Source organism: Diaphorina citri, unplaced genomic scaffold (genome assembly GCF_000475195.1).
Source record: "Diaphorina citri unplaced genomic scaffold, Diaci psyllid genome assembly version 1.1 scaffold2828, whole genome shotgun sequence".
NCBI lineage: Eukaryota > Metazoa > Arthropoda > Insecta > Hemiptera > Psyllidae > Diaphorina > Diaphorina citri.
Window position 1 is genome coordinate 7469 of NW_007380245.1, and position 21710 is coordinate 29178.

A 21710-nucleotide genomic window follows, 5' to 3' on the forward strand; every position below is an offset into this window, starting at 1 on the left:
ACAAATACCTGCGTATCGGTATCTAATATGTATTACTGTATAGAGTGTATAGCATTTTATTATGGCTGCACTGTAGATAAGTACTACGTATTACTAATTTACTACGTATAAAACTCAGGCAGTTTAAATTAAAATCTGCCGAGGGCCAGTAATTACCTACTGTTGCAAGTCTATCATCAATATGCGATTCAAACTTACCTGTATTTAAAACAAATACCTGCGTATCGGTACCTAATATGTATTACTGTATAGAGTGTATAGCATTTTATTATGGCTGCACTGTAGATAGGTACTACGTATTACTAATTTACTACGTATAAAACTCAGGCAGTTTAAATTAAAATCTGCCGAGGGCCAGTAATTACCTACTGTTGCAAATTATTTTATAGGCTTTGGTAATCAGTATATTATTAGGCAATTAGCTATGCATGTCTTTCTAATTATTTATCTACTGATGAACAGTTTATTACTGTAGGTATTAGGTATGTAGGAAATCGTTTGGTAGATAGTAATGCTGCAGAGATGGGACTAGGGTTTGATTTTCATGAATAAAAATAAAACAATATTATACTTTTTTGTACAATCAGCACGAAGGACACACTTTCATAGTAAAATTATTACAGTCTCCTATTATACCAAAGTGGGTAATAGGTATGTACCATTGTGCCTTATAGGTCTACTGTAGGTACTGGTACCTAATCACATACTTATTGTACTATACTCGCATACCTAGTTACTTTTATTTACTTGAACCTAGTTAGTGGCATATAGGTGAGGTAGATCGGTATAGGCACTTCCTAATCAGTATGGGTATTGTTCTAGGTAATTAGCTACTTGGTACTGTGATGCAGTTTACCAGCTTATTCGCATAAAACTCTCTCTATAGTACGCAATTTAGACACTCATATTGTTGGACATAAGATAAATAGTGCTAAATACGTTAGATAATATTTTAAGAGTTAGAATACCCTTCGCCAGCCTAGTTAGCTTAGTTGGTAGTGCGTCTGCCTTGTAAGCGCTAGGCCGCGGGTTCGATTCCCGCCCGGGGCGGATTTTATCCTGATGGGATAATGTTCGTTCTCGGAACGGCTGGCTTTCTCCTATCCTGTCTTCCTTCTCTCTTCGATTTCGGGACGATAAGACCATAGCAGTTACAGTTCCCTCTGTCAAACCTTAAATAATAAACTGGCCTCTTCAGCAACCGCAAGGTGTGTTTAACCTAGCAGAGGTAGGAAAATAAGTGACGGTAAAGATAGGTAGGTACTTACATTGAAAGGAATAGAGAAGATCGCCATGGTCAAATCGGAAATAGCCAGGTTTATCAGGAACACTTTGAGATCACCAGACGATCTGAAATGCAAACATAGAACCGAGCTAATTGGGCAAATAATCCTGGGTAGTTGGGTGGAAGAGGTCAGAACTTTTTCTTCAGAATCATAGGTACCACTTTAAACTAAAAAAAAGTTGGTAAGTAAAGTTACTATACTCCAGTAGTAGGCTACTACTATTATTGTGGTCAAATTCTCAAATTATATAGATGATACAATTCCATACCTCGGCTGGGATTGAACCACGCCCTCCTGTTTAGCGGGCGTGTCATGACTACTACACCACCGAGGTAAAAAAATTAATGTATAAATTATCTAAGCATCTTTTTACCTTCGTCCAAACGTGAGCACAATAATGGCAGTCGTGTTGCCGGTCAAACTCAACACAGCCGTCAACCTGTCAAACCTCTTAAATAATAAACTGGCCCGTTCAGCAACTGCAAGGTGTGTTTAACCTAGCAGAGGTAGGAAAATAAGTGACGGTAAAGATACTTACATGGTATACGTGAAAGGAATAGAGAAGATCGCCATGGTCAAATCGGAAATAGCCAGGTTTATCAGGAACACTTTGAGATCACCAGACGATCTGAAATGCAAACATAGAACCGAGCTAATTGGGCAAATAATCCTGGGTAGTTGGGTGGAAGAGGTCAGAACTTTTTCTTCAGAATCACAGGTACCACTTTAAACTAAAAAAAAAGTTGGTAAGTAAAGTTTCTATACTCCAGTAGTAGGCTACTACTATTATTGTGGTCAAATTATATTGATGATACAATTCCATACTTCGGCTGGGAATGAACCCACGCCCTCCTGTTTACCGGGCGTGTCTTGACTACTACACCACCGAGGTAAAAAAAATTAATGTAGAAATTATCTAAGCATCTTTTTACCTTCGTCCAAACGTGAGCACAATAATGGCAGTCGTGTTGCCGGTCAAACTCAACACAGCCGTCAAAAATCATAGGTACCACTTTAAATTAAAAAAAGTTGGTAAGTAAAGTTCCTATATTCCAGTAGTAGGCTACTACTATTATTGTGGTCAAATTCTCAAATTATATTGATGATACAATTCCATACCTCGGCTGGGATTGAACCCACGCCCTCCTGTTTAGCGGGCGTGTCTTTACTACACCACCGAGGTAAAAAAAAATTAATGTAGAAATTATCTATAAGCATCTTTTTACCTTCGTCCAAACGTGAGCACAATAATGGCAGTCGTGTTGCCGGTCAAACTCAACACAGCGGTCAGAGAGTACATCACTATCAGGAAAATCTGCAGGGGCGGATCCACAGCTTCCAAACTGGGGTAGTCATACTCCAGGCTCTGATTCAGGAAGTTCAACAGGTCATCGGAATCGTTTCCGTGCCTGTTCGTGGTTAGGATGTCGAGAAAGTGTTTGATATTGGGGCCGGATTTCTCGTGGCCTCCGGCGGCCCCAATGTTGGCCGTGGAGTTCTTGTAGAGGTTATACATCTCGAAGATGTTGTTCAGGTCTTCTCTCCGGTTCATGGTTGGAGGAGGTTTTCCGGTTTAGTAAGAACGTGAAAATAGTTAATGTACTTATTTTAGCGGTCTAAGAGGATACTTGATAGTCTGGAGTTACCGAGACCCATAATTGTATGGGCCCCTTCATATTTTCCTAATACCATGATAATTTTTTTCCCTACCATGCTGGTGTCGTTTGCGCGCGAACTATTTTTCTCTGTGCACTCGATACCTACCAAAATAATCGTTACGGTCATCATCTTGTTTTTTCGACCGAACCTAACCTCCTGTGCCAATCCCCGTGCCGATTTGCCTCGCGGTCGCAACATCACGCCGCGATCCATTGCCATTACAATTTCAACCGGTTTTTCTGCCGAAATCCTGAGTGCCGTAAGTGTTCTACATCGTATCTCCGAAACAAACCCAAGGTTCATAAAGGTAAGACACCAGCAATTGTCCTTCTTGCCGTTCCTTCCTTTGAGGTGGTCAGCCTTCAGCTGTCCATAACCCTTGGGATCACACATTTTGGTCCTTCGAGCAAGGATTTTGCTCCTTTAGAACGAGGATTTTGATCCTCTCAGCAAGGATTTGAGTATCTTTGCGTGGCCGGAAGTTCTACTTTGGGACTTGGGTCTTGTCGTTGGAAATCTTCTATTTCCTTCGAATTCGGATTTCTACCTTGTTATTACCTAATTTGTATTGTATGCCTATTATTGCCTATCCAAAATGAACACATTTGACTAGCCTTTGTTGTAGGAATTTAGCTAGATAGTTATTTGCCTTGCCTTGCCTATTGTTTTCAGGTTATCTTTGCCATAACATTGTTATTTTGCCTAATATTGCCCTTTGTTTAAGCAACCTATTGAATTTTGCCTTTGTTTTATGCCAGTTGCTCAATTTGCCTTTGTTTTGTAAAATTCCATTGCATTTGGTCAATTTTGCTGCCATTTTGCCAGAAAATCCAAACTGATTTTCTTATGTTTTTTTCCCATTATTTTAATGCCAGTTAATCTTGTTTCAACATCTGTGTGGTGTTTGGTTTCCTTTATCTTTTGCCTTTCTATTTGCCTTTCTTTTGTATTTTTTCAAATCCATTGCATTTTAATTTGCAAATTTCTCATTTTTTTGCGTGCTAAAAATGTTTCCAGTTGTTTCCATTTTCATCCGCTAGATGGCGCGCCAGTAGATCTCCATTTTCTCAATAAGATCCGTTTACACTTTTGGTGTTTCATCGATTTTTCGATCGATTTTTCTCTGTGTGTCTCTGTGTTTATTTACATTTCAAATTTTCTAACGCGCATATTTTTTTAATAATTCTAATACCTTTACTCGTTCTAATACTCTTACGCTTTCCAATGCCCTCCAAGGGAAAGCAACACCTGCTGTTTCTTGGGGAAAACTTTGGAATTCGGTGAAAAATTGTCTGATCCAAAACTCAAGACGGAAAACTTAAGCACCTAGGCTAAAACTTCCGAGCAGATTTTTCCCCAGATGGGGAGTAAAGTTTCCATGAGGAGCAGAATGAAGAGGGAGAAGGGGAGGAGACGAAAGAGGAAGAAGAGGAGGAGAAGAAAGAGCAGGAGGAGAAAAAGGAGAATGGAAACGAGAAAGACGGGTAGGATAAAAAGAAGGAGGACGAGAAGGGGAAGGGGTAGAGGAAGAAAAGAAGAAGAAAAATAAGAAGAAGAAGAAAAAGAAGAAGAAAGAGAGTGTGGAGTAAAGTTTTCGCGTCGCGTGGAAGGATGATAAGAAGAGGAAGAGGAAGGAAAAAAAAGAGGAGGCGGTAAATAAAGTTTGAAAAGCCTGAAAATAAATATCATGCGAAAAAGATAAATATTCCCTTTGAACAAAGTCTGTGCAAATAAACAACTTAACTGTTACTTCACATTTTCACTGAACCAAGAAATTACATCATGAAAGTTTTTTGCCTTTGCTCAAAAGTCTATCATAAAAGTTCTTCAATGTAGGCAGAGAGAACCTTTCCAAAGGTTGCGTTGACCCCAAAGCCAAAGAGTTCAAGTTTTTTTTTATATATAAAAAAGTAGGTAGGTATTTAAAATAAATAAAGGAACTTAGCTATGTACCTACCTACATTAAGTAAACATATTAAATTTAATTATAATAGGTACGAGTATTTAGATTTTTTTTTTAAATTTAATTATATTAAAACAAGAATGCCTGTCACAATTCTCATTCACCGATTATTCGGAATTCTTATGACTCGAACCGGCAACCTCCACGTCCGAAACCGCGCTAACCACTACACCACTGAGGGTGGTACCAGATTAAATTTATTTATAACACAACAATAGCGTGAATTTCTTCCTTTGAATATGTTCTTCGTACATAAAATACAAATCCGGAAATGTATTTAAAGTATAAGAGCCCGAAATTTCCAGCAATAAGCACTTAAGCCCTCCTAGTATGCTGGGCTTAACAATATTAATGCTTATAATGATATATAATGCTTATATTAATGCTTATAATGCTTACTTTAATATTGTAATAGGTTGTAAATTACAACAGGGTTCGTACATAAAATATAAATCCGGAAATGTAGTTAAAGTATAAGAGCCCGAAATTTCCAGCAATAAGCACTTAAGCCCTCGTAGTATGCTGGGCTTAACGATATTAATGCTTATAATGATATATAATGCTTATATTAATGCTTATAATGCTTACTTTAATATTGTAATAGGTTGTAAATTACAACAGGAACGTGCGGGGCTTTATGGGAAGCTGAAAGGACAATTTAAAGAGCTAGGGGCGGAAATTGCGAGTTTTTTTTACGTTATTTACTGATTTGCAGCTTTAAGGCTGCAAAAAGAAAACATAATATTAAAGGAGAAGAGGAACAATATGGAACAGACTACACAATGGCTTAGATATTGTTATAACGTCTTGGATATTATCAGGGAAACAATACATGGACTGTGCAAAACTTTTTAAGTCAAAATAAGCCTAAAATATTAGGTGTTAAAAATTATAGCGGAGCACGAATAAAATTTTCAACTAATAATTTTCTACGGAAAATTTCCTTTTGAATAGTACCTAGCTACAAGTCATTTTCTTTATATTGAAGACCATTTACTTCTCATTTCTTGTTTTTGTAAACCTTGTTTATTTTGTATTTAGCTAATGTGCAATGGAGTGGGGTAGATACTTATATTTTTTTTCAGGAAAGACCCCGTGGCCCCATAAGATTTCGGGACAAAAGCCCAGGGCTGGCATAGACAAAAGTCATTTTGGTAAATGTGATTTATGTATCTACCTAACTATTGAGTCCCGTGAAATGAAGAAGAGAAAGAACAAGCTGGGTCCGTCCCTGCGGGAATTTTTTAGCCCGTAGTTTATTCGATCGTGGTTAAAGAAAATCAGTACCTGTTTACCTACCTAATTTGTTTAATATTCAGTTTCAAAACACAACGATGAGAGAAACAATCAGTAAAATTTATTGACGGACTGCCCATTGCCCCATGTTTGGGTCTATCTAAAATTGTTCGTTCTTGTTTGGCCATTAATCGTTTAATTTATTATTTATTTTATTTCCTTATGTCTACAACATGAACATCAAACAATAAAAAAAGTATAAAAAAACTTTGAAAAATATACAATCCATCAGCTTTTCCCCTAGGAAATCCGCCCATTCGCGAAATATTTACGAAATTCGTGGACGCGCGAAGACAAAAAAGGTAAAAAAGATCGCGAAATTCCAAGCGGCGAAAAAAATACGCGGGCCGCGGCGATCTATGCGAGCAATTTCAAAGTGCACACTGAATGTGAGTCGGGAAATTTTCACGGACGAAAATCGAGAAGAGAAAATGTCGAAAATGAGAGTTTCCGCGAAACAGAACGTTTTCCCAGTGTCAAGGTGGAGGAGGGAGAGAAACGAGGGAGAAAGGGTTGGGAAGGAGGGAAAGGAGATAGGGAGGGATATCGGGATAGGAATGAGTGGGGAAAGGATATAGGGAGGAGAAACGGGATAGGAAAGAGGAAGATATCATGGGAGAGGGAGGAAGGGATGGGAAGGAGGGAAAAGGAGAACGGGAAGAAGGGAAAGTAGCAAAGTAGGATATAATTGAGGGGGGAAAGATAAAAAGGAGGGAAATCGGGATAGGGAAGAGAGAGATAGCATGGGAGAGGGAGGAAGGGATGGGAAAGAGGAAAGAGGAGGAAAGGAAAGAGGGAGGGAAATCGGGATAGGAAAGAGGGATAAAACATAGGAGAGGGAAGAAGGGATGGAATAAAGGGAAAATATGATAGAAATGAGGGGAAAAAAAGGACGGGAAAGGGAGAAAATAGGATCACAATGAGGGGAGAGGGATGGGAGCGAGGGAAAATAGGATAGAATGAATAGAAAGAAAAGGGAAAAAGAAGGACGTGAAGGAGGAAACAAGATAGAAACGAGGAGGAGAAGGAGAAAAGGAGGGAAAGAGGGAATGTAGGATAGAAAAGAGGAGGAAAAGGAGAAAGGGGGAGAGAAATCGGGATAAAGAGGGAGAAATCGTTCTTCGTCGCCAGAAGTTTTGTAGATGACCTTGACGGCGGAATTTCTGGACTCGCGGTGAGGGGGAGGGGCAGGGGAAGGTTAAAGGGGAATGTGCTGAAGGGAGAGAAGGAGAAGTATTTGTGTGTGTGTTCTCTTTTGTTTTTGCTTTTTTACTTTCTATTACTACAGTATAGCGGAGCTATACTAGTAATGAAAGTATTGCAATCGGTCCAAATTTTCAAAATCGCTTTTTTTTTTTCGCGGACAGCGAACAAAATTGCAAATAATTGAAAGGCAAACTGACAACGGATTTCAACAACGTTTTTTTCAGTCCCTAGAAGGCCTGTCATGTTCCTTTGATTTGTATACTTTGGTATATGTAGGGCCATCGGTTTTACTAAACGCCTTCTGTCACTGCGACCTGGTTAGATCTTTAGTGACATTCCCTTAATTTGCATACGCCATGAGACTATGAAACAGCTTTTTTTTTCGCGGACAGCGAACAAAAAAGGCAACCTGACAATGGATTTCAACAACGTTTTTTTTTCAGTCCCTAGAAGGCCTATCATGTTCCTTTGATTTGTATACTTTGGTATATGTAGGCTGTAGGGCCATTGGTTTTACTAAACGCCTTCTGTCACTGCGACCTGGTTAGATCTTTAGTGACATTCCCTTAATTTGCATACGCCATGAGACTATGAAACGCCCGTTTTTTTTTATGTGATGCTATACATTGCCCGGGTAAGATTCGTCGAGCTTAGTACACCTTTGGTACCCTTGATCCCTAAAGTTGAGCCTCTGAGTGGGATTTTTGTAAAGTTCAAGGTAGAGGAGGTTTTAAGGTTTTTCCCATGTTATAGCACCGAGAACTTTCTAAAATTCATCCCAAATCCCTGTTTAATTCCCATGATAAACCACAACTTGCATAGGAAATTACGACTAAAACATACAAACGATTCTAATCTGGGATTTGGGTCACACAAGGCCTCAGACTATGCATTGCAACAATGCATATTTATGACAAAACCCAGCTGTATATAGTGTATATAGATTGACTTTTGAAACATATAAGTTGTCGAAAAATTAAAAAATAACGTACTATTCCTCTACCATGTAATAGAAAATACCATGTAATTATCAACAAAAAAAAGGAGACAATACATAAGATGAAACAAATGGGAGACATACAAAGGCACAAATGGCAGATATACAAAGGCACAAATGGCAGATATACAAAGCCACAAATGGCAGATATGCCTACAATGTCTCTTATTAGTGAGAAATGGAAATGGTCTTACGTAGCACATGAGTTGGTTCGTTCAGTATGGAGACATTGGTTAGCCTTATGAAGGCAGTTGTATTTGATTCCTCTGCTCCGCCTATACTCTTCTACCTGCTGAATACTTTTGCAGCATACTTGGTCTGTGAACAAGAGAGAAAATTCGGATCAATCTTAGATGCATATTTATGAACAGTCCCTCAACAGTATCAACTACTGGTGTAGAATCAATTAAAATACTCGAACCGGGCCTATATCTTACCTGGTGCCGAATACTTTTGCAGCATACTTGGTCTGTGAACAAGAGAGAAAATTCGGCTCAATCTAAGATGCATATTTATGAACAGTCCCTCAACAGTATCAACTACTGGTGTAGAATCAATTAAAATACTCGAACCGGGCCTATATCTTACCTGGAAGAGGAAGGTGCTGACGATATTCTACTAGCCGGAGCCGGTATTCTCGAGAAGCCTGGCCTCAGTAGTCCACTAGGTTTTGGTATGGCAGACCCGGAGTTCGAACCCTCACTATCACTTCCACCACTCTTGACCGACAGATTCTCCGTGCTTTGCACCTTGGCGTACCCTGTATCTCTGTGTGCCGCGACATTGAGTGCCCCTGTAGACTTGTATATAGATCGTCTGTTTTGAATGGCCCCGCCCCGTGGTATTTACTCAGAGTTAGTATCGGACTCATTGACTGAGTAGTCCACTAAAAACAGGGTACCTACCTAGTTCTTCTTAACTATATCTATAGTTCATCCAGAACAATGTGGCAGCAATGAGTCATCAACCCAAAATGAAGGAACCAATCAGATTGCAGGAAATCCTTACATTGTTGCAATTCAGGTAAACCTAAAATGCAGAGGTAGCTCTAAGTTCAAAGGTTGGATTCCAGAACAGGTAAGATGGATATCGCCTTACCTGACTTTTTTTCACTGTCGGAGGAAGCACTGTGCAATATAGCTTCCCCTTTTAGAGATTCTCTACCATTGCACATGTGACATGTTTGGCAACAATGCCCATTTCTTGCCGTCACATTGATCTGGACACACTATAGTTGTCTAGTCTAAAGTCTTTTGGCCCCTTCAGCAACCGCAAGGTGTGTTTAACCTAGCAGAGGTAGGAAAATAAGTGACGGTAAAGATAGGTAGGTACTTACATGGTATACGTGAAAGGTATGGAGAAGATCGCCATGGTCAAATCGGAAATAGCCAGATTTATCAGGAACACTTTGAGATCACCAGACGATCTGAAATGCAAACATAGAACCGAGCTAATTGGGCAAATAATCCTGGGTAGTTGGGTGGAAGAGGTCAGAACTTTTTCTTCAGAATCACAGGACTTTTTAATGCGGTTGAATGCTTATGTGGAAATAAGTATGTTTTATTTCAGTGTCACATATCATTATATCAGGATGCCCTCATTGATATTGTCAGTTAAATTGCTGTTGTTGTTGTTGTTGCTTACTAATGCAAAAGAATTGATTATTAGGTCATTTTCCTAAGGTTAAACTAGAACAGAATAGAATAACACCTGCTGTTGTTGTTGTTGTTGTTGTTGTTGTTGTTGTTGTTGTTGTTGTTGTTGTTGTTGCTTACTAATGCAAAAGAATTGATTATTAGGTCATTTTCCTAAGGTTAAACTAGAACAGAATAGAATAACACTAGAATTAGCAGACTTTAGAGATGTGAAAAAACTAAAGAGTGCGAGTGAGTTATGACTTACGAGTATAATATAAGAAAAGAACTACTCTTTTCAGTAGCTTAATCAGTCAATGAGTCCGATCCTAATTCCTATGCTTAAGGGAAATTGAAGAGAGGACCGAGTAGTCCAGTGAAAAGAATAGTTCTTTTTAAGTGAGTTATGACTTACGAGTATAATATAAGAAAAGAACTTCTCTTTTCAGTAGGTTACTCAGTCAATGAGTCCGATCCTAATTCCTATGCTTAAGGGAAATTGAAGAGAGGACCGAGTAGTCCAGTGAAAAGAATAGTTCTTTTTATGACTCACTCACTCAATTTTTACTTATCTCTAGTCATACGGAAAATACAGAAGAAAACAGTAAAAATTCGAGGTATAAAATATCATAAATAATTCTTTATTCTTTATATTTATTTTAAAAAATGATCATACAAAAGTAGAAAAATCAGTCTTGGTAGGAATAATCAAATCGATTGATAGGCATTCGTTATTCTACGTGGACAGAAACTAAAAAATCTGGTGTGAACATCACACGACTTTCCTTATCCTATTGAATGATGCTTACTTGAGTGTTCTTTTACCCTAACTTTTACAATCAATTGCTTAGAATGCTTAGATGAAAAAAGGTAGGTAGTAAATTTGCCCAAGAAAAAACCCACAAAAACACAATTGTGGGAAAAGGCCAAGTTCCTATCCAAAAATGTTGGCCTATAAAAGACGTGAGATTCCAAAATTAAGGCCATTTTTCCCTTTTATATTGATGTTTTTGTGGAGGATTATCTCTTTATTGCCTTGCTATTTGCAAGCTTTTGGAAAGTTTTCCGTAAATTTATATTATAGATACTCAAACGATGTTAGACAAGCGAGATTACTCTTAATCGAGATTAGATAATCAAGAATACTCATAATTCACAGATGTAGTAAACATTGATAAATACATATGTAGAATCATTTACGATTCCAACTTTTACTTTTGGGTCACTTTATGTTAAATCTCTTTGAGAAATTCGCATACCACTGATTAGACACATATGGGGGATTTTACCAATGGCTTAATGAGAGATTTCACTAATGAATTTTTAATGATCCCAAAAAAGATAAACTCCTTTTTGGATCATTAAAAACTATCACATTAGTGAAATCTCTTATTAAGTCGTTGGTGAAATCCACCATTATCCTTTCTACTCTTAGAGATACGTACATTGCATTTTCTTGACCTCATCACTATCCGTGGGAGGCAGTATCATCGTTTGATAAGGATCATCACCATCATCTTCTTCAGGTTCATCTAATATTTCAAACGTGCCTTGTTTCTTGAGCTTGGGTGTTGAGTTGACCATTTCCGATCTCTTCAGATCAGATCCGTTAGGAGGAGGTGTAGTGCTGGGGTCTGGAAACAAATAGATAATAATAATTATAAGTAAAAATGAAGGCTGTATGGTTAGGCCAAAAGCCGTTTTACCAATGAAGAAAAAAAAGTAAAAATGTAATAACAACAATAAAATAATATTAAAAAGGACCCGGAGTTCGAACCCTCACTATCACTTCCACCACTCTTGACCGACAGATTTTCCGTGCTTTGCACCTTAGCGTACCCTGTATCTCTGTGTGCCGCGACATTGAGTGCCCCTGTAGACTTGTATATAGATCGTCTGTTTTGAATGGCCCCGCCCCGTGCCCACTAAAGTTCAAGTTATGTTCCAATCAAGTACAAAAAATCAGATTTGATAGAAGGAACTGTAACAACGGAGGTCTTATCGTCCTAAAATCGAAGAGAGGAGGACAGGTTAGGAGAAAGCCAGCCGTTCCGAGAACGAACCTTATCCGTTCAGCATAAAATCCGCCCCGAGCGGGAATCGAACCCGCGGCCTAAGGCTTACTAACTCCCATCTAATCGCCTCGCCTGTAAAATATTTAACTGTCGAAATCGAAGAGAGGAGGACAGGTTAGGAGAAAGCCAGCCGTTCCGAGAACGAACCTTATGCGTTCAGCTTAAAATCCGCCCCGAGCGGGAATCGAACCCGCGGCCTAAGGCTTACTAACTCCCATCTAATCGCCTCGCCTGTAAAATATTTAACTGTGACTGGAGTGTTACCTGAACGTGTAGTGGGACTCAGGCGGAATTTCATACGAAAAGGAGAGTAGGGTATGATTTTTACAAATTGGATTAGGATTCGGAATAGGGGTTACCACACCTTTTTCGGAATATTTAATTTTTAGGTAGAAACTATTGGTGAGTACATCCTGTAAAAATAATATCATGTTGATTTTATTTTATTTTTTATCCGAATGAAAGGTATTATATCAGATTTAACTGTGACTGGAGTGTTACCTGAACGTGTAGTGGGACTCAGGCGGAATTTCATACGAAAAGGAGAGTAGGGTATAATTTTACAAATTGGATTAGGATTCGGAGTAGGGGTTACCACACCTTTTTCGGAATATTTAATTTTTAAGTAGAAACTATTGGTGAGTACATCCTGTAAAAATAATATCATGTTGATAAGGTGTTTGAGGGATGAAATCGTCCAGGGAAGAAAAAGAGGGGGGAGGCTCGAGGTCAATGTCCTCGCTGTCCCCTAGGGGGGGCTCTTCATATTTGATCACTTGGGTTTTGAACCGCGCGTGGCGTTCAGGTGTTTGAGGGATGAAATCGTCCAGGGAAGAAAAAGAAGGGGGAGGCTCGAGGTCAATGTCCTCGCTGTCCCCTAGGGGGGGCTCTTCATATTTGATCACTTGGGTTTTGAACCGCGCGTGGCGTTTGGAGTCCGGCCCTGATGACTTGCTTGATACATTCTGTAGGGAGATGAAAAGGGAGGTATAAGTACGATTTTTCCAATCGGTACTTACCAATAAATAACAAAAAAAAATTTTTGTTCCCTTCTAACTTTTGATTTAACTGGATTGAAAATGGGTCATAAAGCTCCGTTCACCCTATAAGTGCGATAATCACAACATATTTGGTAAACCATCTTATTTTGTAAGTAATGTTAGACATTACCAAGTAGGTACATAAGTACTTGGTACATGAATTCTGATCTAAGTAAGGCCTGTAGAGAGCAGACGAATATGAAGATGGGGATAATGTATGTCTAACTACCTATACATATGATTTCAATTTAATTTAGTACCTAGGAATGGGTTTAATTGGGCTGCGGTTACAAGGAATTTGGTAATCTGGTACTAAATCAAGTACATACCTAGTAGCATGTACTTACTATGTACTTGATTTTCCCCTTCCTAATCATACCTACTCGGTTGGATAAAAATAGTACTTTCGTACCAACTTAAAACAGGAGACTGTAGTACAGTCACTGTACATTGTTTCCTGATAATTACCTGTGTTGATTTCAATTCAATATTTGACACATTTGACAGCTTGAGCAGTTGATCATCTGGGGGAGAAAAAGCAAAACAAAATTATGAACTATCAAATCAGCATAAAACCACGGGTCACAAAATTGTGTTGTAAATAATGATTTTTCTACGTCAGGGTTTATACGCTTTTCCCGGAATGAAATTCCATGACTATTCCATGACTTTTCAAGAAAATTTCCATGACTTTTTCCAGGTGGGATTTTTGTAAAGTTGAAGGTAGAGGAGGATTTAAGGTTTTTCCCATGTTATAGCACCGAGAACTTTCTAATTCATCCCAAATCCCTGTTTAATTCCCATGATAAACCACAACTTGCATAGGAAATTACGACTAGAACATACAAACGATTCTAATCTGGGATTTGGGTCACACAAGGCCTCAGACTATGCATTGCAACAATGCATATTTATGACAAAACCCAGCTTAAAAAAAAAATACAAAAAAATAATAATAATAATAATAATAATAAAACGAATGAACAGACAAACAAACAACCATGTTATCAAACTTGCGGTCATTGTGGGAACTTCAAAACTCAGAAAGAATACACGTAGCGCGTGTTATGGGATTCATATGTGGCTTAACCGAAGTTTGAAAGTTTCAAGTGCACAATAAACTTTGCAATAAAACAAACCAGAAACGGAAATGTGAAAAAAGTTACATACATAGTTTGAAACGGAACTTTTTAATTGTCTCCGAACACCCTATCCCTAACCCATGAGAGCCGATACATTGAAGTCACACCAAACCTGACCAAACCCTTCTCCAGTGGCTTAGCGTCCATGTAGGGCGTGTATGGCGGCCATACACTCTAAATTTATTCAAATACCCTTAAATATTGACTTTAAATATTTATGAAGAAGCATATGCATAACTTATGTAGTAATGGGCATGGTGATGGAAATTAGTGCCCTACACGCCTTACACTTGACTTTAGACCACGCTACGCCACTGCCCTTCTCTCTTTTTCCCTAATATCTCAGTCGCTCCACGTCAGAGTGCATTAGTTAGAAAACAAAATTTTCTACTACTTTCACTATTATCTGACACATTTACCTGCCTCGGTGGTGTAGTGGTCAAGGCGCTCGCCTGGTAAACAGGAGGGCGTGGGTTCAACCCCAGCCGAGGTATGGAATTTTATCAAAGGGTATACACAACACTTGGAAAAACAAATTATCTTATTTTTTTTAAGTAGGCTGGAACTTACCTTGAACACCATTGTATTCCTGGCTATGTGTCTGCGGCATCACCATGGTAGAGTACGGATCACCGCCCCGTGTTCCATTGGGTCGGGATATCACATAGGATTCGTTGCTCTTCAGCGATTCCGTGGAAGACGAGTTCTTCAGCCTTTGAATAGAAGATGTATTCCCCGTGGCGGGTTTGACTTGCGTCTGACCCACGTAGCTTAGTTTTGATTTAGGCCTGGTTATAGTGGAAAACCTCGAGTTGGAAGTTTTACTGATGGTTTCGTTCAGATTAGACGGTGGTTCTGTACTGAACGTAGAGTTCATAGCGTTCACATTGGATACAGTAGGTTTCATAATGGATCGCCTTTGCAGTCCTGAACTCCTGGAGGCATTCCCAGTTGGTTTCTTAGGCCGCGTAAACGTCCTGTAGGAATTGCTCGTACTAGTCGTGTTTGTGTTGACTCTATGCTCAATATATTTCCCATTCACTACGTTATCGTTAATATCACTCGAGTTCAAAACGTTCGTTTCACCATTTTCATCGTAGTGTTTGGTTACGGTGAAGGATGCGTTGAGAGCGTTGTTAGTCTCACCGTATTCCACCACTTGCTCACTGTTGACAACGGTGAATGACGTGTTCAACGCATTCATATGTGCTTCATTAGTGACTCCATTCTGTTCCGCTCCACAATTTCGACTCACTACAAACGATCTGTTCATATTGTTTTCATTTTCATTTGGAGCTTGATCAGAATTTTGAGGTTCAGCGCCGTTTAGATAGGTGACGGAAGTATTTCGATTGCTAGGAGGAGAGGCGTGTTTCTCAATGGTGAATGAAGTGCTGAGCAGTTTTTCCTCGTTGTAAATGGCGAGTTTGTTGTTTTTGATGAGCGTGAAGGAATTGTTGAGCTGATGGTGAGATTTGGGTGTGGATGTGAAGGAGACGGAATGAAGGAGGTCGTCTGGAAAGCAAAGGAAACAAGGTTTGATTAAATTAATTACTTAGAATGCTTAGATTAAAATAGGTAGGAAGTAAATTTGCCCAAGAAAAACCACACAAAACCACAATTGTGGGAAAAGGCCAAGTTCCTATCCAAAAATGTTGGCCTATAAAAGACGTGAGATTCGAAAATTAAGGCCATTTTTTCCCTTTTATATTGATGTTTTTGTGGAGGATCATCTCTTTATTGCCTTGCTATTTGCAAGCTTTTGGAAAGTTTTCCGTAAATTTATATTATAGGTACTCAAACGATGTTAGACAAGCGAGATTACTCTTAATCGAGATTAGATAATCAAGATTACTCAAAGGTCAGATAAGCAAGATTACTCAAAGGTCAGATAAGCAAGAATACTCATAATTCACAGATGTAGTAAACATTGATAAATACATATGTAGAATCATTTACGGTTCCAACTTTTACATTTGGGTCACTTTATGTTAAATCTCTTTGAGAAATTCGCATATCACTGATTAAACTCATATGATGGATTTTACCAATGACTTAATGAGAGATTTCACTAATGAATTTTTAATGATCCCAAAAAAGATAAACTCCTTTTTGGATCATTAAAAACTATCACATTAGTGACCTACAATGTCTCTTATTTGTGAGAAATGGAAATGGTCTTACGTAGCACATGAGTTGGTTCGTTCAGTATGGAGACATTGGTTAGCCTTATGAAGGCAGTTGTATTTTGAGTTAGTAAGTGGCCCACACATTATACAAGACTTAAACCATTAGGTAACCAACCTCAGTGGTTCAGTGGTTGGACTTTGGATCTGGAGGTTGGTGGTTCGAGTCCAAATAGTCATAAAATTTATCTAGATGTAATGATGGGGGAACAATAGAAAAAAAACTTGATATTTAATTTGAACATTTTTAATTTTTGACCGGCTGACAAATTCCATGACTTTTCCAGGTTTCCTTTATATTTTCACCATTTTCAACGACTAAAACTTTTTGGCCGATTTTCGGATTCCATGACTTTTCCAGGTTTTCCAGGTCGCGTATAAACCCTGTACGTTTGGTTCGAATAGTACCAGCCAGCAGAATTAGCACATTGAATGCACTAGTTCCTCATGGATCACTGAAGTTAAAAAACATTAGGCGGGCTGTACTGATTACATTTTCAACCATTTTACGGCAAAGTATATGCAGAAGATAAATAAATTTCCAGCTCTACTGTACATGTTGCCTAGTAGAAGAAGTAGAGCTGGAAGTATATTGTACCTACACTTGTACATATGAAGAAGGTACCATAATATTTCGGACCGATTTAGGCAGTAGAAACAAACAAATAAACAAGGCAGCATATTGGGTATGCAATATTACATACTAAGTACCTACTGCAAAAAATAGCATGCATTCTCGAGAACCTGCCTACACTATCATATTAGCAATAGACATCTATCTCTACAACATGCTCTTGAAACGTATAGCCTGGCTTCCTTATTGGGTTTATAACACGGAGTAACTTTATAGACTCCTAATAAAACACGATATACACATGAGTAAAAAAAAAAATAAAAAAATTGGGCTGAATTTTTCAATGTTCAAAAAGATTGCTAGCCTAGCTTGATTGGTAGCGCGTCTGTCTTGTAAGCGCTAGGCCGCGGGTTCGATTCCCGCCCGGGGCGGATTTTATGCTGAACGGATGGGGTTTTTTCTCGGAACGGCTGACTTTCTCCTATCCTGTCTTCCTTCTCTCTTCAATTTCGGGACCTTAGAAGTTACAGTTCCCTCTATCAAACCTCTTGAAAAAAAATCAACCCTACATCAAAAATAGGTACTAACCTGGGAATATTGGAAAAGTACTACTTAGACAATATATCCTGAATTTTTTTGCACGTGAGTGTAGGGTACTCTAATAACATAGACTCTACTTGTCTCAGGTCTCTAGTAGGAAATAATGGGTGGGCAGGCCAGAGACAATTATGTTATCTAATAGTCTCATGCTATTCTAAGATTGTAGATTATGCCAGCAGTGCTGTGTCTGATGGGCGACTTGATACTTGGAACTTTTAAAATTAACTTGAATGATTTGACTTCAACATGCAAAGTAGGTGGGTACTTAAGTACTTACTTTTTTTTAAACTTTAGAATAAAAGAAGGTAGAAGAGACCAAGAGAGAGTGGAACTGTGATTTCTCTTTTTTGAGAAAGGTACAAGTTAAAGGTAATTTGGATGAAATTGAAATAAAAAGTCTAGGGTGTCTTGTTGGAAACAAATTGAAAATAGAGTGGATAAGTAGGTACTTAGTAGGGTAAGACCAGAAGTCAGTAGGTCTTCCCTCTCCTCTCCCCCCTTCCTGCCTCCCTCCCCTCCCCCATCTTTTTTTTTTTTTTTTTTAATTTTCAACCCAAGTAAGCACAACTGATTTGATTACCTATGTTTGATTACCTATTTGATTACTTATTAACACCTCTGTTACTTGTCCCCAGACATAAAATATGAAATGCACCTCTGCTACCAGAAGCTAAACGACACAGATGAGTCATTCAACATTCTCACCTCCATCCCGGGTAAACAGAGAACACCAAAAGTAAACATGGCACTTGGACAGATGTACCAGGACAACGGGAATGAACGCTCAGCCATCACTTGCTACAAGGAGGTGTTGAAGGAGTCCCCACTCGCATTGCAAGCAGCACAGGGGCTATTGTGTTTGGGTGTGAAGGGTGTTGAGGTGCATAGTCTCATACTTGAGCCAAGCATGGGTGTGAGTGTGAAAAACTTGAATGGCATTGACTGGTGAGACTTTTGCTTTTTTTTCCAAATACTTTTTGTTTTATTTTTAACAAATAAATATTGCAGAAAATTATTACAACAAAGATAAACAAGAAAATAAAGAAGGGTGGTAAGTTCATTAATTTTCTTTGTGAAAAATATATTTGAATAATTTGTTTACAATAAGCAACTTCCAAGGCCAAGTGGGTATCACACTAGGCTTGTGTGCTGGAGGTCCTGAGTTCAATTCCCAGCAGAATCAAAGTTTTTTTTTTTTTTTTTTTTTTTTTTTTTTTTTTTTTTTTTTTTTTTTTTTTTTTCTTGAAGTTTTGGGTGCGGCCTTGTAAGGACAATGGAGGAGGTACTTTAATCAAATAGCAACCAATGGCAGCATTACCAGTATAAAAAGATTGATGATACAAGTACTTAGATGAGATTGAGATTATTTATTTAGCGTCAATGGCTATTATTTTACCGAGTATGGGATATTAGAAGAGTAGCTCACTGCTTTACCACAAGATTCATGATGATAATGACTTTTTCTTATCTCCACTCAGGGTAAATGCCTGGATCCGAGCACATGCCCATATGTATGCCAAGGAATATAAGCAAGCTATTCACACATTCCGTCAGCTAGAAGAGGGCACTCCATTCAGTAACAACTCCAGTCTACTCATATCCCTAGGAGAACTGTATTATTTGAGCGGAGACTTCAAGAATGCACTGTTCAATTTGAAAAAGGTAAATTCATCTGCGAAAGTTTGAAGGAGTCACCTCTCGCATTGCAAGCAGCACAGGGACTACTGTGTTTGGGTGTGAAGGGGGTGGAGGTGCATAGTCTCATACTTGAGCCAAGCATGGGTGTGAGTGTGAAGAACTTGAACGGCATTGACTGGTGAGATTTTTTTTTTTTTTTTTTTAATACCTAGGATGCCGTGACGTCAAACTTCACAATTTACCGGTATTTTTTAAATCGATTTATCTTGGGCTCTAGAAGTTGTAGAAGAAAAAGAAAAATTCCGTTGGTCCTCATTTTTCCTGCTCTATGACTGCAATATCACCCAAGTAAGTGCAACTGATTTGATTACCTATGTTTCACCTATTAACACCTCTGTTACTTGTCCCCAGACATAAAATATGAAATGCACCTCTGCTACCAGAAGCTAAAAGACACAGATGAGTCATTCAACATTCTCACCTCCATCCCGGGTAAACAGAGAACACCAAAAGTAAACATGGCACTTGGACAGATGTACCTACTTGACTTCTGCATAATTACCCAAGTACCTAGGTAAGTAAGTAGAGTACCTATATACCTACCTACCTACTAAAGCATTTGTGTAAGTAGGTTGGTACCTACAAACCTTATTTAAGTATGAAAAACTAGTTATAAGTACCTACTTAAGTAGGTGATACTTACTTGCATACCTACCAAACATTTTACCAGCACCCAGTTAAGTACCTGACCTTACTTTCTCCCTTATTATTTTGTATTCAAAGTCTGTACTTCAATAGGAACCCAATTTGAATTTGATAAATTTAGAAATCAGACCAACATGGGTTAGCTAAATTTGCTCTCTGAAGTATGAAGTCACAAGAACATAATTCTAGGAGTAACATGCAAGCTGTCAGTAGAAGTCAAGTACAAGTAAATTTTATACTTAGCCATCAGTAGAAGGAAATTCTATGTCAGATCATAAAATCAAGCTTGAATTGCTTTGGGTTTTGTCAACTTTATTATTACTTAGTTTACTCAAGAAGGCTCATTGTTGGCACCACAATCTGAGTTCAAATTTAATTTAAGTTTAAGTAACCCTTGGATAAATCAATCTAATTGATTAGACTAAAGAGTTAGGGAAATTCAGGCTGGTATACTTCCTGTTTAGTCCCCTGACCAATTCCTAGATGCAGTCCCTCTTTCAATCCTAAGGAAAAAAAAAAAACATTTTTTATCAAGAAGTTCTTATCAACTTACCAGTTCTCTTCATAATAGGACATGTACATATCAGTGTCTCGCAAAATTTCCTGGAATTCATCATCGATAATGTTATTCTGAGTCATGATAATACAATGGAGGCTCGGAAATTTGAATCCCAATATGAAATTATTGAAGAGCTACACAATCACTTTAAAATATTTCTAGGGTTAGCTGTTTGAAAAACTCAACTTTTACTTGGCTAGGGTTATTGAACAAAGACCAGCTTTGGCACAGAATGGTAAGTAAACCAATGTGAGAATTTCCACTTGTTTCAAGCAGTACCATGCTCTGGGCTCTCACACAAAGTACACATTTATAAAGCTACGTTTTACAAATTCACTGGTAAAATTACAAAACTTTGGACAAAGAACTACACTGCAAAGTACATGAGTTAAAACACGGGGACATCGAACCTATTCTACTTTCGCCAAAGACTTGGAATCTCTTGGATTAATGGATTAGATTTGGATTTGGATTCCATTCAAGATTTTTGATAAACTTTAAAGAACAGTGTTGCCAAATGACAAATGAGCTTCATCAAATAATCGTATTTTTATGCTCCTCTTCAAACAAAATTATGCTCAAAGGTATAGGTATCGAAATTTATCGCACACAGACAAGAGGGGTTCATTCGATTGTATTTGGCTCGGTCCCTTAGCACGGAACCAGCAACTTAATTTTCCTCAGGAGTCACGAATAAAATAAGTAAAAATGAAGGCTGTATGGTTAGGCCAAAAGCCGTTTTACCAATGAAGAAAAAAAAGTAAAAATGTAATAACAACAATAAAATAATATTAAAAAGTTAGAACTTCAAAGGGTATACACAACACTTGGAAAAACAAATTATCTTATTTTTTTTAAGTAGGCTGGAACTTACCTTGAACACCATTGTATTCCTGGCTATGTGTCTGCGGCATCACCATGGTAGAGTACGGATCATCCCCATAGTCATCTTCTATATCATCCAGAATCTCAAACGTCCTCTGCTTCTTTAACTTGGGCGTTGTCTTCAAAGGTTCCCCAGGAGAACATCTATCAGCACTCAGTATAGACTTGCTCTCAGCACTTGGACTTGGAGGGGTCGCTATGAACAAATTGTTATTCAACATAGACAGCCTGTTGGTGCCCACTTCTTCGAGAGTTTTATTGAGTA

At 38.3% G+C, this 21710-nt stretch overlaps 3 protein-coding genes and 1 long non-coding RNA gene across 4 annotated transcripts; 1 reads left to right on the forward strand and 3 right to left on the reverse strand.

The window, feature by feature from the left end:
* Nucleotides 1-1820: 1820 nt before the first annotated feature.
* On the reverse strand, nucleotides 1821-4106 carry LOC113471699 (cholecystokinin receptor type A-like). The gene is made up of 2 exons (XM_026831052.1): nucleotides 2513-4106; nucleotides 1821-1914 (listed from the first exon to the last, which is right to left on the reverse strand). The coding sequence occupies exons 1-2, from the start codon at nucleotides 2836-2838 to the stop codon at nucleotides 1821-1823; spliced, it is 420 nt and encodes a 139-aa protein (XP_026686853.1). The 5' UTR covers nucleotides 2839-4106.
* A 4495-nt stretch (nucleotides 4107-8601) lies between these two features.
* LOC103519599 (putative uncharacterized protein DDB_G0282499) lies at nucleotides 8602-16207 on the reverse strand. The gene is made up of 4 exons (XM_017448249.2): nucleotides 16204-16207; nucleotides 14941-15813; nucleotides 8996-9248; nucleotides 8602-8725 (listed from the first exon to the last, which is right to left on the reverse strand). The coding sequence occupies exons 1-4, from the start codon at nucleotides 16205-16207 to the stop codon at nucleotides 8683-8685; spliced, it is 1173 nt and encodes a 390-aa protein (XP_017303738.1). The 3' UTR covers nucleotides 8602-8682.
* Nucleotides 12918-13705, reverse strand: LOC113471700. Its single transcript, XR_003394294.1, has 2 exons — nucleotides 13625-13705; nucleotides 12918-13081 (listed from the first exon to the last, which is right to left on the reverse strand). It is a non-coding gene; the product is annotated as an uncharacterized LOC113471700 (long non-coding RNA).
* Nucleotides 16208-18281: 2074 nt separating the features above from the next.
* Nucleotides 18282-19713, forward strand: LOC103519600 (anaphase-promoting complex subunit 7-like). The gene is made up of 3 exons (XM_026831053.1): nucleotides 18282-18603; nucleotides 19137-19320; nucleotides 19708-19713. The coding sequence occupies exons 1-3, from the start codon at nucleotides 18308-18310 to the stop codon at nucleotides 19711-19713; spliced, it is 486 nt and encodes a 161-aa protein (XP_026686854.1). The 5' UTR covers nucleotides 18282-18307.
* Nucleotides 19714-21710: the final 1997 nt, after the last annotated feature.